The sequence below is a fragment of the Gossypium hirsutum genome, chromosome D09, assembly GCF_007990345.1.
Source record: "Gossypium hirsutum isolate 1008001.06 chromosome D09, Gossypium_hirsutum_v2.1, whole genome shotgun sequence".
NCBI classification, from domain to species: domain Eukaryota; kingdom Viridiplantae; phylum Streptophyta; class Magnoliopsida; order Malvales; family Malvaceae; genus Gossypium; species Gossypium hirsutum.
Window position 1 is genome coordinate 36,535,140 of NC_053445.1, and position 24,158 is coordinate 36,559,297.

General features: G+C 34.2%; 1 protein-coding gene across 2 annotated transcripts; it reads right to left on the reverse strand.

Moving 5' to 3' along the window:
- Positions 1-418: 418 nt before the first annotated feature.
- Positions 419-8,574, reverse strand: LOC107891587 (vacuolar protein sorting-associated protein 41 homolog). 2 transcript variants are annotated; one of them, XM_016816434.2, is made up of 19 exons: positions 8,220-8,574; positions 7,690-7,959; positions 7,424-7,603; positions 6,803-7,057; positions 6,441-6,573; positions 6,267-6,357; positions 5,451-5,553; positions 5,072-5,175; positions 4,909-5,002; positions 4,650-4,805; positions 4,499-4,561; positions 4,278-4,343; positions 3,738-3,938; positions 2,806-2,883; positions 2,604-2,723; positions 2,384-2,464; positions 2,204-2,289; positions 1,276-1,357; positions 419-1,181 (listed from the first exon to the last, which is right to left on the reverse strand). In XM_016816434.2, exons 1-19 carry the CDS (start codon positions 8,481-8,483, stop codon positions 759-761), a joined length of 2,850 nt encoding a protein of 949 aa, XP_016671923.1. In that variant the 5' UTR covers positions 8,484-8,574; the 3' UTR covers positions 419-758. The 2 variants fall into 2 exon arrangements, with proteins under 2 accessions (XP_016671923.1, XP_016671922.1); XM_016816433.2 differs by having other exon boundaries at positions 6,441-6,576.
- Positions 8,575-24,158: the final 15,584 nt, after the last annotated feature.

The following is a 24,158-nucleotide window of genomic DNA, read 5'->3' on the forward strand; positions in this document are numbered from 1 at the left end:
CAATTTGGGGATTTCGTTGGGAGTTTTGTTGCTTATGATGCTAAATCTATTGCTAACGGTGTTAGTAGCTATATAAATTTTCGAGTGAGGGTGGATGTGTGGCATCTACTCAAAAGGAGGAAGAAAATAGTGCTAAGGGAGCTAGGAAGGCAGTTTTCGAGGAGTGAATTTAGGAGGATTGGATAAGGATAAAGGTTCGGATCAGGGGATAGGTAATTCGATCAGGGAAGGGATGGATATCGGGTTGGGACGAATGGATACCTGCTGAACAGTGTATCAAATGTCATTTTGATAAATAATCTCATGTTAATTTTTAATTTTTGCATTATTGGGTTAAAAAGGGCAAAAAAGAACATATATCTCTCTACCTACAACATCGGCAATGTATGAAAAACAGATTGTGATAGTGGTCAAGCTCTCGCTGCAAGTCGTAGCTTATTATTTCATTAAAAACTTTGTTTAGAGTGCAAGATACACTACATATATCATCAAACGCCAAAAAGGATTAATTACACTTTCCAATAATTACATGGATGAGGATCTATATAATACAAAAGTTGCCACTAATTGAGGCACAACGGCATTCAAGGGAATAACAAGGGGGCAAGAGAAAGAAAGAAAGAATCATGAATGTCGACAGGCAGGAGCACAAGGTAAGCAAAACCTAAACCACGACCCAAAAATATTTTGCGAGCAAAAAGCACGCACGCACGCACACCCACACACGACACGCACATATAAAGGCATGCAAACCAAACTTAACTCGTAGCTGTAGTACATAGACTACATCGCATCCGAGGACCACCGGCCTCGCTACCATTGTCATCCTCCTGCTCCTCCTCATATTCATACTCATATAACCCCTCAGAGGGGCCTCCAGTCCCTTTTTTGTTGGTGCTATTAATTTCAGTAGATTCCATCAAGCAAGTCGTGTGATAAGCATGGCAGCAAAAGAACACGACGACTGATACGTTTTGTATCGAGAAAGGATCAAAACACATGCAACATCTTCCACCTCCCCTTGTTTTAGACTTAACCTCCATGTTTCTCACACTAGGTGTTATGATTTGAGAAGCTCTACTGGCATCCCTCTTGGATCGTGCATCATCTTCTTCATTACTCAAGCAAACTGCTCGTTTCGCTTCATTGTAGTATTTTACCGACAGGTTAACACAATCAGCCTGTATATTTCACATTTACACCAAATGTCAGGTTTCTCAAATCAGAATTTCGAGTATCACAACAATTTGCTAAGAGTAAGAGGAACAGTAGTACCTTAAGTATATCGTTGCAGCCATGTCTGAGAGAAGTTTCAGTTCTGTAATCAGTAATAATTTTGACTAGACGATCCCTCAGCCTAAAAATAAAATAGATGATTGAGCCAAATTAAACTGAAATACATTCAGTAAGCAGATAAGGTGATTCAGCTTAGATATCTGCAATTTGAAGTTCCAAGTTTTATGCATCCAATAAGATGCTCCTTATGGAATGCCTGGGGACATGAATTAAGGTCAAAATCATGAAAGATCGGGGTACTACAGTAGTAGAATTATACTGCAGTCATTCAGTGACCTTCAGTTTTATGATTCATTTTCTCTTTCTTGGTTTGCATAAAGAAATAGTTTAGCAACATAAAAATTGATGATAGAACAGATTTCATTACGGTTCATTAAGAAAAATCATGAGATGCCAGGCATATTTGGAGGCATAAAAAGGACAATTAAATGAACTATTACTAGAAGATATATAGTTGGCATCACATACACAGAATATGGGACAGATCAGTACGGCAGCATGAATATCTATAAAAAGGCTCACTTAAAGACAATTATTGTGTTGCAACACAAGCAACTGATGATATATAAAGAAAGTATGTAAAACCTCAGGCTTTTCTTCCTAGATTTGGCACCAAATGCTTAACCAACAATAAAGTTTATTAAACAGCTCCAACTAAATTTGAGCTTGATCCAAGTATGAATTACAGCCTTGTCAGTTAACTATCAGATAAATGCTGTTCTTGATGGTGGACTTCCATCACAGTGAACCCTCTAAGGTTTTTCCTTTCTCCCTTTTTAATTTTCTTTTCCTTTTTTCTTTTTAAACTGAGAAACCTCTATAATATTGTAGATGAAAATTACTTGGAAATAGAAAATTCTGCTCCACTGCAATTCACAAACTTCCCTTGAGAAAAGAGAATACTAACCGAGGTATCTCTAGGCCATTGGGCACCATATTTACAATATAGAGAGGATCAAGATTGCCAACAGTGTGTTCCAATAAGACGCCCACCTGCCAATCAGTGAGAGACAGCTAAGAAAAAGAGAAATACGGCTAATCATTAGACAACATCTCCATATTTCCAGTCTGCATTTTTCATCATTACCATTTCTGGTTTATGGAGGCATTGATGAATTAGTTCTTCCCAAAGATCGTCATCATGCTGCATGGTCACAAATTCTACAGCCTGTGGATAATAAATAGACCTTTATTGTTAGTACCAATCCTTCCAAGGAACAACAGCAAGAGCTTGTTTTGAACAAAATAGAAACTCAGGAACAACAGCTGAAAGCAGAAGAAGCTCCAACTGAAAACAACCAACGTACCTCTTCTATATCTCCTAATTCATTTATGATGACAGCAAGAGCTTGTTTTGAATTCCCCATTCTTCCAAGGATGAATACTTGCTCCCTTAAAAGATCTCTTCTATCACAGATCTCATACGCCTGAAGTTGAAATTCAGCAGTGTCATTTTGGAATGTTATGATGCCATTATTACATAACAACTACTATTTAGACTATCCAAACCTTCTCCAATGTGTAATGTTGACTACTGCGAAGAAAAGGAAGTAGCATCTTCGGCTCATACTCAACATAAAGCTCTACCTATCACAGCAAGAAAAGGACAACACATAGTCAGAAATGCAATTAACATAACAAGCTCCTTGCCCACATGCCATATCCAGTAAACAGCCATAAGTATTGAGAGTTGGACAAGAGCATGCTCACAGGCAATAACTAACATGTTGACAAGGCATCAAATGTAGTACAAAAATAACAAGAAACATCAACTGACCAGAAAAAATTCCAAGGTTGTTAATATCATACTCAACAGGTCATTCATTTTCCTAAAAAAAGGGGGTACATATTGGTGCCAGTTTTTTCAATATATTGTTTTCAGGGTTTTCAATGTAATATATAAAAACCTACAATATATACCTAAATACAGCATATCACTAACAATAAGAAACATTTAAATCCAATATATACCTAAATACAGAATATCACTAACAGTCAGAAACATTTAAGATTTACATCATTTATAGATCCAAATACCTTTAAACACTAATTATATGAATTCACTATATAACATATAAACAGAACGTAACATCCAACAAACATATCAAAACTAAAGAAAATCATGCATATCACTTATTCTTTTATCAGAAAGTTAAGGGAAAAAATAGATAAATTTTGGAACCCATAAAAACTGTTAAAAGTACAGCTGACATGGCCGGCCTTATGTAGTCAAAACCATGTAATTTTGGAACCTACTGCCAATTTGGTTCTTCAACCACTGACCACACACAGACAAGGTGAAAAGCATTTGACCCCCACAGAAATGTATGAAATCTAGAAAGTAACAATGAACATAAAAAATTGAAATTTTGAAGGTAACTGATGCCTACAATATCTACATAAAAGCTATTAAAGCACTAATGTAGCTGTCTTATCCATACCTGCATATCATGAAAATCCTTGCCAGCATGTGGGTTTACTTCAAACAAGGAATGCAGATATAAATGCAAGAAATATCTCGAATCACACTTATTTCTAGTATTCAGAAGCTGTGAAACAACTTCAGATGGTGCAATTAAGTCCCTATTTTGGATCAACAAATTAACTGCTTGCTTACAATCAACCATCATCAACTGCACAACCTGCATCATGCACATAGTATTTTTGGCATTAAAAATTATATTTTGCTGGTATCATTCAATGTTAAGAAAGGAAATAAGAGAAAATTTCTTTTTTAATTATATTTTGCTCTTCTTCCCCCCACAGCTCTATTGAATAGAAAGAGCTAATTTCTACCCCTATAATTTTGGTTGAATTGTGAAATGCATCTATCTAATGTAAATAAAAGTGTCAACCTAAGTGGTGAAATATTGTAATTTGTAAAGAATCAGTTTCAGAATTTACCACACATATGAACAGGTATCGACATTCTCTACAAAAAACAATAATTTTTAAGAAAGCAAAGTATTCCATAATAATACCTTTTCACGAATAGAATCATGCAAGTTGTGCTTTTCAATGAAGTCAAATATATCTGGCTTCATGAGCTGAAATCACAGACAAGTTACATCAACAAAGAAGCAAAGAAATGTCCAACTAGAGAATGGATGAAAACCTATTTTCCATAAGCAATTTGTATCATACATAATTTTAAGGTTGAAAAAGTAAATTAGTCTGAGCACAAATTCATTAAAATACTTACATCAGCATACAGTGAAAAAGCTTTCTCATACTGCCCATTAATAACATACAACTCTGCAAGTGCCTATCAAGAAAGAAGGATAGGATCATTCAACATATGTAGCATCAACAGATTCAATTCACATCAGACATTTAGAAACAGACTTATGAACCTCTTTAAGGGCATCAGTCATTGACGAAGTATTTAGCTGGGGCTCAATTGCAGAAATGACAGGCAATGCGGAATAAATGACACGTGGCCATGATTTAACAGTTGACAAAAGATCCTTATGAAATGATGGATTTGTTGCCAGAGCCACAAGAGCAACCTGCAGCATAGCAAAAAGGTGGTTTTCATTTCAAGTTTGACAAATGAAAAACTATAAAAGAAGACTACATGTACATTAGCAGACAATTGCCATCCTGACGAACCTCATAAGCAGTATCACGCAGCCTGGGGTTTTCTGTTGGCATATATGGAACCAATACAGGAAGCTGACGGAGATGAGCAAAATGGAATACCCATCTGTCAAAGCAATTGCATTTGATTAACAGGAAATGCATAGAAAGAGTTGCGTATAATGATTTTCAGTACCTTTCCCAAGCTGTAGCAGATCCTCGCAACAATTTAGGACACAAGGATGCAGCCTCAGCATATTTCCTTTCCACAATCAAATGATCAAGGTATCTAGATCCGACCTAAACATAAGGTGAACAGAAATGAAGAAAGCAACAACTAACTTTAAGAATTACATAGATAAAGAAATGGCAATTACTTAGTGCAACAAGTGGAATCAGCAAGAAGAGATATCATTTTTACCATACATCAAAGCTAAAATGCATTCACTTGCAGCAAGAATCTTTTAAATAATGCAAGGATTATATATTAAGCCAGTAAATTTACATGGTAAGTCATCTCAATTATCAAGCCATTACAAATACTTTATATCAAAGTAAAAAAAGAAGAAAAATACTTCATCAAGAAGTTCACTTCGTCCCTGCCCAGCCTCAACTGCTGCTAAAGCTTTTTCATGCCATCCATGTTGAAGAAGCCATGAAATGTGATCCTCAGCATCCCTAAAGTGTCAAAAATGCACAGGTTGAAAATCAAGAAGAATTTGCAAGAATAATTTTAAAAAGTACCACATAATATATCAGACAAATTTAATAAAACAAACACAAATACAGAGTATTATTACAAGACGTCAAAGACCATATTAGGAGAATCTTGACACCAAAATTCAAACAAACCTCACTATGTCCCGCAAAACACACCACATAATATGCATTTAATGGCAACTTACAGCAGTTATTCACTATTATAAACCTTTTGCATGTTCTATAAGAATTAGCAACATAATTGTTCATCTTAAGAAAATTTAAAAGTATTTATTTGACTATTTTAACTGTTTTGCCCGGCTGCAAATCTATAATAGTACTACAGATACCTTAAATCAAGCCAAATGGAAGCTTGTAAATTTGGCATCAGCTTAAAGGGAAATGAAACATCAACAGATGTACTTATAGTCCCAAGACAGAAAGTAAATTCGAAGTATAAAAGTCATAGTGCAAAAATTAATATCCAGGAGGAGAGTTATTCAGAAAATCCAAATACATTTAAGGCAAATAAGCAAGCAGAACCAAATCGACACAGCTACATTTCATAACAATTAAGTATATATTACTGCATGTTACTACAGAAACCACAATCCTTTTCTTAATTTTTCTATTTTATGAAAAGCAATATTTATCTTTCAGAAGCAACAAAAATAGGAAGAATAGGAAGTAACCTAGGTTTTGCTATGACAACATCCTTTGGTGATACAATATAGTATATTGGTTCATCACCAGCAGCCCACTGTCCACCGGCATAACTGCTGCCTACATTCATATGAGAAGAGCACTATAACTATTGACCGAAAATTCTGTCTAATAACCATAACATCAAAAACAGAGATATCAACCTGAGAAGGGGGCATGAGCCAAGGAATAGTCCTTTGCTTTGTAGTGCTCAAAGCCATGTACAGGTAGAGCATCAGTTGCCAATTCATCATTGTTCCAAGACACTATACGTACCTCTGGTCTCTGTGCATTTCCCTGCTACAGTGGATTATACATGGGCAATTGGAATTAATTATAACAAGGATGGCATAGCAAACACAGCCATAGCTTCTGTCAAGCATAGTATCATACCATCCAGAAATATTGGCAATTTTGTATTAATGGGAGCTGGTGATGCACCAAAGATAGCATATAAAAAAATCAAAATAGGGGGTGTACACCATGACAAGAACTTAGTTTTTTCATAACTGTAAAGGACACATACCTGTCTTGATGGCATTGCACTGCTAAATTCCTTCTCTCCATCTTCACTAGGAATATAGGCTAGAACAACCAAAGCATCAGCAAAAGGTGCAATCCCTGATATATAATAGCTAGTTTGAAACGATGCCACAATATCTACTTGGTTCATGTTAGACGTAACACGCTTATATGTTCCATTTGTTCCCTTGTTCAGATTTGCTCTTATTGCAGCAATTTTCACAGAAGTACCCCAGCCAATCACCAATAAAGTATCATCCTGAATAGATTCAGACAATGAGCAACAGAAAAAATGATCGAACAACCTATGCATCACAAAGGCCCGGGCCTAGGAGAAGTGAAAACTTCAAAAGAACAAATAATAACAAATAACATTGCAGTTTAGACAACATAAGAAAGTTTGGAACAACCTCAGACATTTTCCATTTTAATCTTTTGACTCATCCTGAATAGGATCAGACAATGAGCAATGGCAAACAACCTATGCTTCACAAAGACTAGGGCCTAGGAGAAGTGAAAACTTCAAAAGAACGAATAATATTGCAAATGATATTGCAGTTGTTTAGACAACATAAGAAAGCCTGGAACAACCTCAGATATTTTCTATTTTAATCATTTGACTAACCTGCCAAACTAAATGAGGGAGCAAGATTTCAGGATGAGGAGTCCCTCTTGGTCTTTCTATAAATGTAATCCGCTGATCATTTGCAGCATCATAAACTTTTACTCCCGCATCATTAGCCCAAGCAATGAGACTCGTTCTCCATTTCACTGCATGGATTGGACCTTCACCTGAGTGCAACACCTAAAAACACATTAAAATAGACAACATTCAGAATTCATGAACATCTCAATTTTCAAATAAATTAAAGTCAGGCAAGTATCACGAACCTGATCCTTATAGCCAAGCCACTTTTTGGTATTAAAATACAAGTGACCAGCTAAACCACCAGTTACAAATCTCCTAGATGTTTTTCTTGCATAATCAGGGTCAAGTGCAATGGCTTTCATAGGACGATGATACTCAAATTTCAATTTCTCGTCAGTGAAAAGACTATTTAGTACAACAGAGCCATCATCTGAACAGCTTCCAATATATTCACCTTCTATATCAAAACTAAGGTCATTCACTGCAGCTGAATGAGCAGCAAATTCCTTAACCTAGCAAATAGAAGAACACGAGTTTAATATAACAAAATACATTTTCCCTTCTAAAACTAATTAATAACTGAACGCAGCAAAAAGATTAACTTAACTAACTTATTCGAAATTACTTGCTTATCCAAAAAAAATACATTCATTCAAAAATCGGATTATAAGAAAAAGAATGCTGGAACCCAAAAACATAAAAAATAAAATGAGAAATTAAGAATTGAAACGAAACATAAGCTCTAAAGTACTGAAATGAGATAAAATTTCACCTGATTTCCCAAAAAGTCGAGGATATGAACGGTTCCATCGTGCGTTCCGAGTGCGATCATGCGTTCGGCGACGGAGATACAGGAGGCGGCCTCGCCTGAGAGCAGGGAAGGGATGCTACCTCCCATTCTTTGATACTTAAGCCTGGGCTCCTCTTCGTCCTCCTCCGCTTCTTCTTCTTCTTCATCATCATCTACATCTTCGTCTTCTTCTTCTTCTCTCTCGTCGTCTCCTTCGACGCCGTTTTCGGATGGGAAGGGAGACATTTGCAGGGTTCCTGGAATTGAGAAAGGAAAGGGAAGGATCTGAGTCGGGTTTTGGTTTGGTTTAAGTTTAAGTTAATAAAATCAGTTAATCTGAATTATTTATTAGCTAGGCAACAAAGGCACGGTGACGAATGTTGGGTATGCGAGCCATCCGTCATGTTACTCTATTTTTCATTTTCTGATTTTCTCTTTTTTGTTTGGGATTTTCCATATGGATGGACCCTGATTAATCTAATATCTACCCTGTTAAATTGATTAATCGACTCGAATTAGTATTAATTAAATTAACTTTTTAAAATCTTTAACCATTAATCGAATAAAATAATTTTAAAAAAATTAATCGAACTGAGCTTTTTCAATTAATTACCGAATTAATCAAAATTTATATGTTTTATTTTTTTGTTAAAACAAGTGTAAAACATATAAAAAATTAACTGAATTTAATATATGTAAAAGGCATATAAAAATATAAAATTTTGGTTAATTAACTGATTTCGAACCGAATTAACCTTCAACTGAACTTCCAAAAGATTATTAATCGATCCCCGACCGAATTAATTTAGTTAACTGACTGATTAACTAGATTAATTCGATTCAGTCGATTAAACTGGTTTTACCCGAAATTTGTACACCCCTACTAATCTCTATATAACAATCTCATATTGTAAAGCAAAAACAATATTGGAAATATAAATCGTATTTTAAAATTTTAAAATTTTAAAATTAAAATATATTATTAATATTATTAATTTTTTAGATTTACATTTTATTTTTAATAAAATTTATAAATATAATTTCATTTATTAAAAATTATTTCTATTTTATAAACATTTTATTGAAACAGTATCTTAACTAAAATTTATTATGATTATTTTGTTTAGGACTAAAATTAATTTTACTAAAATTTAAGATGAAAAGGTTGTTATAAACAACTAATTTAGTTATTTTATGGCTATAGTTATTATGGATGAAAAGTTGTAAATAGAGAATAAAAATAAAACATAAAAATAAAATTCTACAATAAACTTGATTGTTATTGTTGTGATTGATCTCATGTCTCTTCTCGATGGCACAACCATTACCATAAACAATGAAGTTGTCCCCAACGCAAAATACAAACTCAAAATCAATTAATGCATAATGACTTACTAGCCTGAGTTGATCCTACCCTAACTTCCGCACTTTGTATGCATACACCTCACACACATGCATTTTAAGTTTTCGCAACCATCTGCAAGTCATTACAAAAGGCTCGAAGACCATTATAAAATATCTTTGAGAGATCCATACAATTGCAGATGAACTTGCAACTATCGGTTCTCCAATAATTGATGAAAATTTGGTTGTAAAAATCCTAAGTGGTCTTGATCTCGAGTGTGATTCTATCACAGCAGCTATTCAGGCTCAAAATGAAGCCAATTCATAGAAGAGCTATTTGGTAAGCTTATTAATCGTGAGATATTCCTTCAAAACTCTACTCCTTTACAAACCAACAATTTCCATTGTCGAAACCATTTTTTTGAAAAATAAAAGTTTTAGGTTGTCGACTTAAAAAAAATGAAAATTGAGAGTCGCCACCAATCTTTTATTAGGGTGTGATTGGATCACCTAAAAAACAGCTTTGGTCTACGAGTTTAGAAAACGGGTTCGGGAGTCAGTTACGTACGAGGAAGGATTAGCACCCTCGTAACTCCCAAAAATTGGTACCTAGTTAATTAATTAATGTCTTAATGTCGAAAATTTGAAAAATATAATCCTTAAAAACTTAAAACGTTACGTATAAGACCCTTCTCATTTCAGAGAAGAAAAATGCCACACCTAATGCGTTGGGGCACAGCATTCTAATTTCCTCCAAAATGAATTAGGTCAGAATACTCGTATAATAAAAAAAATTAAAAGAATATCCATTTATCCAATATTTAAGGAATCGTGGCCCAATACGTTAGGGCACAATTCCTTTAAAATCCCAAACTCGAAATATTCCCTTTATTATTTTTTAGAAAAAATTTCATTTCGAGAAATCAATGCGTCACATCCAATACGTTAGGACACAACGTGTTGAATTCCCAATAATGAATTCTTATTTTTTTGATTAAAGAGAAATTGCTCGATTGTTAGATTTAACAAAGAAAATCGGAACCCAATACGTTAGGGCTCAATTTCCTTGAAAATCCTAAATACAAGCATTTATCTTAATTTTGGAAAGTTTGAAATCAAGTAAAAAAGTGATGTGATGTTACATTAAATATACAAGGCAATAATAAATATTACAATAGCATAGAAATAATATGAATAAATGAATAAATAAATAATTATGACATACAAAATATCAAATAAATGGGCAAGATAATAATAAACGATATGCAAACATAAATTGATAAGCGAATAATTAAAATAAATAACAAAAAGTGCATACAAGTATACATAAAAGTATATATAGGTTTGAAATAAATAATACCAAAAATAATTAAATAAATAAAACAAGTATATATATTTATACAAGTATGCGAAAAATAATAATTTTAAAATAAAACATAATACATGCTCTTTTTTTAAAAACATAGATATACAAAATAATAATAATTACAGATGAAAATTATAAGATAAGATGAAAACAATTGCATTATCCAAAAAAAATATTGATTTTTAAAGAAAATATGAAAAAGGGACTAAATTGAATTGCAAGTAAAAATATAGGGTAAATCTACAAATAAATAAAATCTGGAGGATTAAATTGAACGCGAGAATTACATAGAGGGGCTGGAAGGGCAATTTTCCCTTCTCCTCTAAAACGGCGCCGTTCAAAAGGATTAAATTAGAATTTAAAATAAATAAAAGGGTAAATTAAAAAAATAAAAAAAACTTAATTACAAAAACATTAAAAGGTGGAGGGGCTAAATAAAATTCGCAGTGGTATCACCTTCTCCTCTATTTTAAAATCATAAATAAGTAAAAAACAATCGAAAGAAAAAATAGTAAGCCACCTTTAAAAAACTGCCAATCGTTCTCTTTTTTATTCCTCCTCCCTCTTTCCTCTCCCTTTACAATGAAGGGAGATGCCTCTATTTATAGTAGAGCCTCCCCAAATCCAACGGTACAGATCAATTACATCAACGGCTGAGATTAAAGGGTATCTACAAATTAAATCTCTAAGATTACAAAATCATATCTTCTAAGATTACATATCATATCTAAGATTGCATATATCATATCTAAGATTGCATATCATATCTAAGATTACATATCCTCGAAGATTATGTTTCCATATGTGAGCACGGGCTAAAATTGGGTATTACAGCTGCCCCTCTTTGCTCGTTGTCGTGTAACAGGAACGGAGCAAAGACTATAGAAATGGTCAATTTTTGCCCGCTCACACTGGACCTTGGTGCTCTTCTTCTTCAAGCAGCCATATCCATCTTACTGCATCTTCAGAGGTATAGGAATTGGTGTCTCGATCCACTCCACCGCAACGTCGGAGAGATAGGATTGGTGACTCGTAACTTTTAATCTGCTTAACTGTAATTTCAGAGAGATAAAATCCATCACTCTAATCCACTCCACTACAACTTAGGGAGACAGGATTTGTTTATTTAGTATGCCCCACTGCAATTTCAGGAGGATAAGGCTTGCTTCTTGAGTCTGCTCCACTGCAACTTCAGGGAGATAAGACTAAACGGGATCTGCTCTCTACAACTTTAGAGAGATAAGTTCCAAGGTTGTAATCTGCTCCGCTGCAACTTCAGAGAGATAGGATTTGGTGGCTTAAATCTGCTTCCCACTATCTTGGAAAGATAAGATTTTCCGTTTTTGATCTGCTCCACTACTGCTTAGGAAGATAAGATCTATAATCTTCAACCTTCTCCGCTGCTGCTCTGGGAGACAAGGCTTTGTGGCTTAAATCTGCTTCCCTCTATCTTTGAAAGATAAGATTTGCCGTCTTTGATCTGCTCCACTACTGCTTAGGGACATAAGATTTACAATCTTTAACCTACTCCGCTGCTGCTCAGGGAGACAAGGCTTGGTGGCTTAAATCTGCTTCCCACTATCTTGGAAAGATAAGATTTGCCGTCTTTGATCTGCTCTACTACTGCTTAGGGAGATAAGATCTACAATCTTCAACCTACTCCGCTGCTGCTCAGGGAGACTAGGCTTGGTGGCTTAAATCTACTTCCCACTATCTTGGAAAGATAAGATTTGCCGTCTTTGATCTGCTCTACTACTGCTTAGGGAGATAAGATCTACAATCTTCAACCTACTCCGCTGTTGCTTAGGGAGACTAGGCTTGGTGGCTTAAATCTGCTTCCCACTATCTTGGAAAGATAAGATTTGCCGTCTTTGATCTGCTCTACTACTGCTTAGGGAGATAAGATCTAAAATCTTCAACCTACTCCGCTGCTGCTCAGGGAGACAAGGCTTGGTGGCTTAAATCTGCTTCCCACTATCTTGGAAAGATAAGATTTGCCGTCTTTGATCTGCTCCACTACTGCTTAGGGAGATAAGATCTACAATCTTCAACCTACTCCGCTGCTGCTCAGGGAGATAATGCTTGGTGGCTTAAATCTGCTTCCCACTATCTTGGAAAGATAAGATTTGCCGTCTTTGATCTGCTCCACTACTGCTTAGAGAGATAAGATCTACAATCTTCAACCTACTCCGCTGCTGCTCAGGGAGACAAGGCTTTGTGGCTTAAATCTGCTTCCCACTATCTTGGAAAGATAAGATTTGTCGTCTTTGATCTGCTCCACTACTGCTTAGAGAGATAAGATCTACAATCTTCGACCTACTCCACTGCTGCTCAGGGAGACAAAGCTTGGTGGCTTAAATCTGGTTCCCACTATCTTGAAAAGATAAGATTTGTCGTCTTCGATCTGCTCCACTACTGTTTAGGGAGATAAGATCTACATCTTCGATCCACTTCCTACCAATATAGGAAGACAATCTGCTTTCTTCGATCTACTTCGCCACCAATATGGGAAGACAAGATCTGCATCTTCGATCCACTTCCTACCAATATAGGAAGACAGGATATGCTATCTTCGATCTACTTCACGCCAATACATGAAGACAATATCTGCTTAACTTCGATCGACTTCGCCACCAATATGGGAAGACAAGATCTGCATCTTCGATCCACTTTCTACCAATATAGGAAGACAGGATCTGCTATCTTCGATCTACTTCACGCTAATACATGAAGACAAAATCTGCTTTTTCATTGATTTGTTCTCTGGGGAACATGACCTGTATAATGAATCTAATTATGCCTAATGATTAGGATGGCATAATCAAAATGCATCAAATGCTCCTAACTAGACATGTGCGAATGGTGTTTACATGAATGCAAAATTTTAATTTTCTGAGAATGATCCCGCTTAGGTTGTCATTACTCGAAGTTTATTAAGGCTTTATAACTGACGTGCTATAACGCCTTCTTGCTTGACTGGCTTTTCTGAAGAAACATTTAACCAGGTTGCCCCCACTGTAAACCTCAAATTTTAATTCATCAGGGCGCAAAAATTCATATCATCGTTCTCCAACTGTAATCCAAGGGTATATGGCTTCTTCAATCCTCTCCTATCACAATTCAAGGATATAGTATCTAAATTTTTCTGGTCTTTTACACCATTTCCAGGGTATCGTACCAAAGGCTCATGTGCAAATGAAGACTCTCTTCTCTGAGGTAACCTCTTCCTATTGTCTGGTGATCATTACTTGCTTGTTCATTTTAAGCTTTGTCACCAAACTGACATCTTGTTTTGTTATTCAATCAATGTTTTTGACAACAAAATCCAAAGAGAAAGTCTTAATTTAGACTCTACATTCTCAGATTTCCAGCCTTTAAACTTGGTGCTTTCTAAACAATAGTCTTGTTTCAGGTTCATGTATTATTTAGAAACTTCTAGAGTAATATGCAAAACCTCCATTGTGAAAGTTTTATTAGTCCATTAATCATTATTTCAATGCAACATGCTTGCAAAAAGGTCATAACAATGGATAAGAATAAAGTTAGTTCTGAGCATAGCTCGAAAGGAATGAATTATCAAAAATAGTAAAGAAAGATAACAAAGAAATTGATTGGGAATGTGTATCTTGGAAAAGAATGAAGTATTCCAAGAACAACAAATTCAACATAAATAGTATGAAAATTGGGTACCCCAGATATCGCAGCTTGAACTTCTTTGCACAAACTTTCTAAAGACCATTCTGAGTTTGACATGTGCTTAGGAGATCTACAATACTCTGTTGATGCCCCAAGATGTCGCATACCCTTTCCTGTTGATTCAGGTATAGCAAGACCACTGTCTATCCTATTTTGATTAGTAATTTGAGCTACTCTGATTACCTCATGCCCCATTCTAATCAATATTTGAGCCGCCCTTTTCAGGTTTTCAACTCAAATCCACCTTTGGTCTAAGGCGCCCTTTGCGGGTTTTCACCTTAGCCTCTCCATTTTATTTTTGTTTTCATTTCTTCATTTTTTTCACATCACTTTTTTTGGGACTCAAGCTGCCTTTTGCGGGTTTTTACCTTAGTCCTCTCTTTTTTCTTTTTCTTTTTTTAAATATTTTTTATTGAATCTAAACTCATAGGGTTAGGCATGTCCTTGTTATCCCTTCTGATCAAAATCAACGCTTTTCCAGATAATGCCTTCCACATAATGTCCTTTCCAGCTTGGGATAAAGTTCTTTTTGTATGAGAATGATATTCTTCAATACCAGGTCTCTCTCATAGAATTCTCTAGGGCGGACCCTCTTTTTTTTTTTGAGCTCGCATCATTTGCTTTTGGCGCATTTGACCATGAAGGATAAATTTGAACATTCCTCTTCAATCGAGATTGGATCTAAAAACTTAGAGAGAAAGAATCTTGTCTTCAATAGGCAAAACTGCGATAGTCCCAAGAGAAAGGCATTGCCCCGGCAGAGTTTTTTTTTGCCATCTTTTTTTGGCGATATGGCATTAATCGTGAACATACTGCAAACTTTTGATATTGTGTTGTTGTTCAAATTTAGTACATTGTCAGATATGATCCTTTTGGCGTTCCATACTAAAATATGATTCTTCAAGAATTTGCTAACTGTCGACTTTGTGACATTAGCATATAAAGTAGCTTGCACCCACTTAGCAAAGTAATTGACGACCACAAAGATGAATCGATGACCGTCAGACTCTTTTGGCGAAATCGACCAAATGACCTTCATGCCCCACATAAGGAGAAGTCATGTATCCCAATGATTCTTTGTAGGGTAAGATCCGTTTCTTGACTTGTTCTACCACCCTTAACAGGTCCGAAAATAGGCTACAATCTATGTCATCTTCAAAGTCATGAGATCCCTCTAAACACATGTCTCACTCAAAAGGAGATTCTAAGTCTATAGCAGCGTCACTCATGTCGTTGATATCCAGGGACCTATTGTAGGTACAAAAGAATAATTATCTGTACAGTATGATTATGAATGAAAGATTGATTTGGAAGAAAATCCAAAAGAATGAAAGAATAAAAAATAATTATTCGTAAAGAATGAAAGAATATTGGCTCAAAAAAATGATTGCAAAGATGCATTAAAATAATGACGTTCAGACATGAACCTATTTCACAAATGAGTTCTTATTGCCTCTAGGTTGAAAGCAACAAGTGTGTTCCGAATATTACTCTAAATAAGCTCTAAATACCACAGGGATTTCTTCTGCAGTCCGATTATCCAGAACACTCCCAAGTTTATAAGGGTAAATGCCTAACAAGGTCCTTTTTCAGTTGTCTTCATGTATGGCATTGATGTGAACGTTTCTTTTAACTCCTTCACAGAACTTCATTTATTGTCCATCATATTTTTTTGGACCTTAGCTAACGCTCTTGCAGCAGTAACTGGTCTTACCTCTCCTTTTGTTCAGGTCTTTCTAATCTTTAGTCTATTACTTGGTTTTTGACCGAGTACCGTAGTGGTGTTTGGTAGGTTGGTTGGTTTCCAGGTTAACTGAGGAATGATTTTAATCGATTAAGCTCTTTTAGTAGACTTTAATGTTTATGATGTCATGCAATACAAATGAATGCAATGAATGCATAAAGAGATGTTGATTCTGATTCAATTCCATTTAGAAAACTTTACTAGAAAACAAATCTTTTTACATAAAATGGATATTCATACGGCCTTGCCCTCATAGGCGAAGACATTCGATCCTCTTCTTCATTCGAGCGTTAATATAAATCTCACGAACTTTTCAAAAAGGACGTCTCTTCTATCTCCTTTTTGCTCGATCCAGGCCGTAACTCATTGCTCACTTATCCTTGGGATGCTCGTTGGCTTCTCTTTAAGAAAGTTCAGCGGCTCTCGAATAATCTTTGTCATCTTGAATCTTTGGGCAACAGAGCCATAATCGTGTAGTCCTCCATTATCATCCTTCTCTTATCATGTGTTCTTGGACCATATTCGAACAACCATATTGTCATCCACTTTATCAAGAAACCCATTTCCTTATGACAAGCTCTCTATTTAGCAACTGAATGTGAATCAACACCTCTTTTTTTTATGATGATATGAAATGTCATGTCATGCAATCAAAATAAAACATAAAAAGTCAGTATCATAAGATATAATCAAGAAATAGTAAAACAGCTAATCGGATATCTACTAGGGTTTAGTATAGTTCTACCTAAGGTGGATTCCTAAGGTTTATTATATGAGGTTTGACTTCTAGAGTAAGGGTACCCGAACTAGCAGATTCCTCAATCTTCACCCATTATAGGCTCATATGGATCGAGTTCAATTCAGGGGAATACATTTCCCTATGGCTGCACAGAGATGAAAATCTCACGAAGACATAGGTACGGATGTATCCCGGAAGCAATCCACTATCCTACAAGGAGGTGAAAACCTCATGAAGGCATAGCTTCTCACCCCCACTTAAAAGGGTAAAATTGTTCAACTCATGAAATGTATAATGCAAACAATATTTAAACAAGAAGATAATGAATGCAAAGGGATGTTATGAGTTTTTTTTAAAATATTTTCTCGACCTTAAGACAAAAGTTAATTAACTTTGTGGCTCGACTCTCTTAAAAAAATTCCCCAGTGGAGTCGCCAAGCTGTCGAAACCATTTTTTTGAAAAATAAAAGTTTTAGGTTGTCGACTTAAAAAAAATGAAAATTGAGAGTCGCCACCAATCTTTTATTAGGGTGTGATTGGATCACCTAAAAAACAGCTTTGGTCTACGAGTTTAGAAAACGGGTTCGGGAGTCAGTTACGTACGAGGAAGGATTAGCACCCTCGTAACTCCCAAAAATTGGTACCTAGTTAATTAATTAATGTCTTAATGTCGAAAATTTGAAAAATATAATCCTTAAAAACTTAAAACGTTACGTATAAGACCCTTCTCATTTCAGAGAAGAAAAATGCCACACCTAATGCGTTGGGGCACAGCATTCTAATTTCCTCCAAAATGAATTAGGTCAGAATACTCGTATAATAAAAAAAATTAAAAGAATATCCATTTATCCAATATTTAAGGAATCGTGGCCCAATACGTTAGGGCACAATTCCTTTAAAATCCCAAACTCGAAATATTCCCTTTATTATTTTTTAGAAAAAATTTCATTTCGAGAAATCAATGCGTCACATCCAATACGTTAGGACACAACGTGTTGAATTCCCAATAATGAATTCTTATTTTTTTGATTAAAGAGAAATTGCTCGATTGTTAGATTTAACAAAGAAAATCGGAACCCAATACGTTAGGGCTCAATTTCCTTGAAAATCCTAAATACAAGCATTTATCTTAATTTTGGAAAGTTTGAAATCAAGTAAAAAAGTGATGTGATGTTACATTAAATATACAAGGCAATAATAAATATTACAATAGCATAGAAATAATATGAATAAATGAATAAATAAATAATTATGACATACAAAATATCAAATAAATGGGCAAGATAATAATAAACGATATGCAAACATAAATTGATAAGCGAATAATTAAAATAAATAACAAAAAGTGCATACAAGTATACATAAAAGTATATATAGGTTTGAAATAAATAATACCAAAAATAATTAAATAAATAAAACAAGTATATATATTTATACAAGTATGCGAAAAATAATAATTTTAAAATAAAACATAATACATGCTCTTTTTTTAAAAACATAGATATACAAAATAATAATAATTACAGATGAAAATTATAAGATAAGATGAAAACAATTGCATTATCCAAAAAAATATTGATTTTTAAAGAAAATATGAAAAAGGGACTAAATTGAATTGCAAGTAAAAATATAGGGTAAATCTACAAATAAATAAAATCTGGAGGATTAAATTGAACGCGAGAATTACATAGAGGGGCTGGAAGGGCAATTTTCCCTTCTCCTCTAAAACGGCGCCGTTCAAAAGGATTAAATTAGAATTTAAAATAAATAAAAGGGTAAATTAAAAAAATAAAAAAACTTAATTACAAAAACATTAAAAGGTGGAGGGGCTAAATAAAATTCGCAGTGGTATCACCTTCTCCCCTATTTTAAAATCGTAAATAAGTAAAAAAACAATCGAAAGAAAAAAATAGTAAACCACCTTTAAAAAACTGCCAATCGTTCTCTTTTTTATTCCTCCTCCCTCTTTCCTCTCCCTTTACAATGAAGGGAGAGGCCTCTATTTATAGTAGAGCCTCCCCAAATCCAACGGTACAGATCAATTACATCAACGGCTGAGATTAAAGGGTATCTACAAATTAAATCTCTAAGATTACAAAATCATATCTTCTAAGATTACATATCATATCTAAGATTGCATATATCATATCTAAGATTGCATATCATATCTAAGATTACATATCCTCGAAGATTATGTTTCCATATGTGAGCCCGGGCTAAAATTGGGTATTACATCCATTATTATCACCAATGCTCAAAGGTCCACCCCCAGTTCATCTTCGTTTCACCTTAAAAATAGACGAAATCAATCACAACAGTAACAACCATGATATTCATAGTTGAACCGCCTCTCATCGCAATGGCATCCCTCTTAGCAACAACCCCCTAAGGTTTGATGTCAACTATGTGATTGCCATGGCCACACTGCTTGGGTTTGCAGACCTAGATCTCATAACGGTCAAGAAGAAAAGGTTAACTTTGCATCGAACAAGATGCCTAACATCATCATGGATCTTCAACACTAGTGCAGCCTATAATATCACAGATGATCCTCAAAATTTCTAACTTGCAGAAAATTACCCAAGCACGGAAGAAGTCTATGTGGGGGATGGTAATATGGCTCCAATTACGCAGATAAGTTTTACTAAATTAAATGCATTAAACTCATCTTTTACACTTTCTAACACCTTTTTTGCATCGCCTATTAAGCAAAATCTTATTTCAATTTCACAACTTTGTCAACAAAATTTAGTGTCTATTGAATTTTTTTTTCCTTTTCATTATTGTGTGAAGGATTTCAATACATGAACTCTAATGGTGTACGACCAGAGTAAAGATGGGCTTTATGTTTTTTAGAGATGTCAATTTTTTTTAAAGCATTTTTCTTTTTTTTGAAAATATTTTCTCTAAAATTAAGAAAAAGAATTTCAAATATTGATTCGGATTTTAATTCCTTATCTAAAAGTCTCCCATCAACAATATCTAGCTCCAATATCGATTTCTCTCTATTTGTTTCGCTAGATATTCCAAATCTCATCCTCATTCCTTCAAGCACACAAACTTTAGAAAGACACCAAACTTCATCTGCTCTTGTCGCACATAGAGAAAGTTCTTCAAATTTAGGTATTTCACACTCAAATTTAAACTCTTCTTCTTCCCATCAATCTCTCAACCCTACCTACGAAACTCACCCATCTTTGTTACAAACTTCTATTATCACCGATTCTTGATGAAATAAAACCAACCCATTTTTTCTTACATCTAGTCACTGTTCATCTATTGAAGCTACTATATCTCATCTCACTTCTGCCACGATCAAACTTCTTTACCTTCTACCTTAAATCCTATCTTAACATGCCAACACCAAACCCTTACCATGTCATTGATCAATCCACCAGCTCAAAACATCCGCCAACCTGAACTATCTCCACTAGTTATCATTCTCTCTACCCGGCCAAATTGTGTCATCACTCATTTTCAAAACCAAACTTTCAAGCCTAATTTTTTTTTATTTTCTAGCGCGCCTTTCTCCCATACCCACCTCTTTCAAACAAGCCACTAAGTATCCATATTGACAAGCATGTATACAAAAGGAGGTTGATGCCTTAATAAGCAATGAAACCTGAACCTTTGTTCCCCGAGATTCAAATGCTAATGTAATTTATTATAAGTAGATTTTTAGAATCAAGTAGAAATCAGATGGGTTAACTTGTTGCAAAAGGGTACACTCAACAGGAAGGTGTGGACTATCATTCTAGTTTTAGTCTTGTCATTAAACCTACAACCATTTGCCTTGTACTATCAATTGTTGTTCAAAATCAGTGGTCATTATAGCAGATTGATGTAAGCAATGCCTTACTATAAGACTATCTTGATGAGCCGGTTTATACGTGGCAACCACTGGGTTTTGAAGACCTAAATCATCTTGACTATGTTTGTTAGTTAAAAATGCGATATATGAACTCAAGCAAGCACATCAAAAATAGAACAAAGAACTCACAAAATTTTTATTGAAAACTGGCTTCAAACAATCTGCTTGTGATACATCCTTATTTATCCGTGATGAATCTAGTTTGTTTTTAATTTATCTACTTGTTTATGTCGATGTCATTATCGTGACTAGCAGTAATTTAAAAGTTGCTCAATAGGTTATTACTTCTATTTTACAAAAAAAAATCATTTAAAGAACTTGGTTCATTAAAATTTTTTCTCGGGATTGAAGTAATACCAACTACAAGTGGTCTATTCTTATCTCAAAGTAAATACATCCAAGGTATCTTAAATGACATAAGAATGTAAGATAGCAAAGGGGTTCTTACTCCTATAGGCTTATCTCACCATTACAAGTTTCAAGATGAGTCTAACCCTACTTGTGACATTCCATATTCAACCTAATTGTCGAATTCGAAAGTGTGACATCATATTACGTTGCTGAAGAAACTCAGACTAATTCACTTCATTTATTATGAATTTAATTTAAAATTTGCAATCATATCAAATTAATCATTATTCATTACCACATACATGCATTATAAATGTTGAATATCTTTAATTATTGAATCTTAGAGTTACATGAGTTCAAACTCAGATTAGACTTGAATCCAACTCAAAATACCAAAATTCCGTAATGTGTTTCGAGACAATGGAATCTTGTCTTAAAATTGATCTTCCTTATTTACTATTTATGCTTCGAAGTAATTATGTCTTGAGACATAGGGTTAATGTCTTGATACTAAGCCTTTCATGTCTTGAGATCGGTCTCAAGACATGCCTCCCCTGTTTTTTTAATTTTAGCTTCGATATTAGGATGTCTTGAGACAAGGTATTTGTCTCGATACCTAAAATAAGGCAAAACTAATTTAGGTTCAATTTTTACTGGTCTGGAGACCATGAAGTACATGTTTCGAGACCTACCTGTCAACATGTCTTAAGACTTCTACACATAAATGCATGATCTGGTCATTTTTGTTCATAGTGTCTCAAGACATGACCAATGTGTCTTGAGACTAACATACCAAATGGTCCAAAATGCAATATCACAAGCATGAAAATGATGCCTAATGGTATTTTAAATCATGGTTTTATTATACCTCACTATTGCATAATCATTTAACTTATGAAACCATATTCTAACCATTTATGGTTGTGGCATTAAAGCATCAATTTATCTTAAATATGATAGGATACTAAAACAAGCTAAAACATACTTTCAACCAACCAAATTAAGCATATAAGTTCACCACATTACCAACACATCCACCATAAAGTATTCATAACTTAAAACATTATAAAGACTTTCAAAATACTTACAAAAAACCTAGGTACATGTCATACATAAACTTATCAAAACAAGATTATTACGAGGATTGGTTGAACTAAGAGTTGGATATTTGGATGCTGTCGGATTTCCAATCTCCTCGAACACTTATATAAAGCATGTGCATGGAAACAAACAAATCCATAAGTTGTGTATTGTATACTCAGTAGTACTAACATAATTTGAATTCAAATCATAAAACTATTAAGATAATAAACATATAACTAATACATTAAATCAAAGTATTAATGATCTAATGAAATCATTTTATTACATCAATTTCATTAACCAAATTTATTTCATAATCAATTCAACATGATTCTTACCACATATTAAGCTTAGAATGACCTTTTGTAAACAGGATCATAATAGTATTGAATTATTAGGATCAGAATGACATTTTATCAACAAATTAGATTAGCTTGTCATTTTTCAGAATCAGGATGGAATATTAAACTTTTACTTTTACCCCTATTAACTGGATGTAGACACGAGTACAGGTACGCAAATTTAACCCCTAACATTCCAAAATAAGTACCAAGTGTTGATTTGGCATAAATGTACTGATCCCTTTAACACTCTATAGAAGAATTTCACTGTAGTGTTAGAATGCTCCTACCAATAACATATACAAATCTTATGGCATGTCAACTCTACCCGGACTATGTCTAGCATCGTTTAATAGGGCGATTACAGAAATTAATAGAGTAGTTACAAGTAATAGTCGTAATTTTTAGCTTGTATTATCAAATCACCATATATCATTTTTCTCATAATCATTCTCTAACGTAAATTCAATAAACACATATTATGCCACTTACTTCTCATCAAGATAACATAATAATCAAACATCACAATATCATAGTGGATTCTGTATATACTTACCTATCAACTTACCATTTATACTAAAATTCAACATGGAATAGTCAGACACATTCATAGTGCCATTATCACTACAATTCAATAAGCTTGGCTACTTAATTAAATTCACAAAAAAGAAAAAACAATTTATGAAAGTACAAATCGATATCGCTAATCCTCGATGACTTTCGCTTTCCCTTTATCTGTCGACAGAACGATTTCGTCTTTAACTATGTACAACAAATCTGATTGTAAACATGATATTAGTTTCACACAATCACAACGAAACACATCAATTGAACATAAATTACATCTTATTTAGTTTAGTCCCTATAAGCCTTAATAGTCAAAATGTTCTTATCTTTCGATATTTAATATCAAATCAAAATCCAATTTCATATTCTTCCATTAGGGACCCAAGCTTTCAACCTATAACATATTTTTTTAACAGCTTACATTGTATTCAGTTTAGTCCCTAATGCCATAAAATTAGCTAACAAGCTTAGTTAAATTTATAATCAAATCCAACACTTTTCACCACTTTCTAACTTAGTCCTAACATAATCTGAACTCATAATTCATAATTTTATCTCTACCAAGTTTAATCTCATCAATTATCCATTAATAGCAACTTGTATTTAACTTAACAATTTGGAAATCTAAAACATGGGTATGTGAGACTAAGCTTAGATGATCAAATATATGTAAAAATCACAAAGAAAAAGCTTAATTGCCTTATTCAGTTTGATGTCCGAATGGTTGTGGAAACTTAGAATTTCTTTCTTTCTTTTTCTTAAGCTTGGACGACAGTTTGGGAAAGAAGAATGAATATTCTCTTCTCTCTCCCACTCACT

Coding starts and splice junctions, on each gene's coding strand:
- LOC107891587 (XM_016816433.2), bottom strand. CDS start 8,483: ATGTCTCCCTTCCCATCCGAAAACGGCGTCGAAGGAGACGACGAGAGA. Junction 5,554..6,266: donor GTTGTCATAGCAAAACCTAG/GTTACTTCCTAT, acceptor TTGACACTTTAG/GGATGCTGAGGATCACATTT. Junction 2,724..2,805: donor AACATTACACATTGGAGAAG/GTTTGGATAGTC, acceptor TTTCAACTTCAG/GCGTATGAGATCTGTGATAG.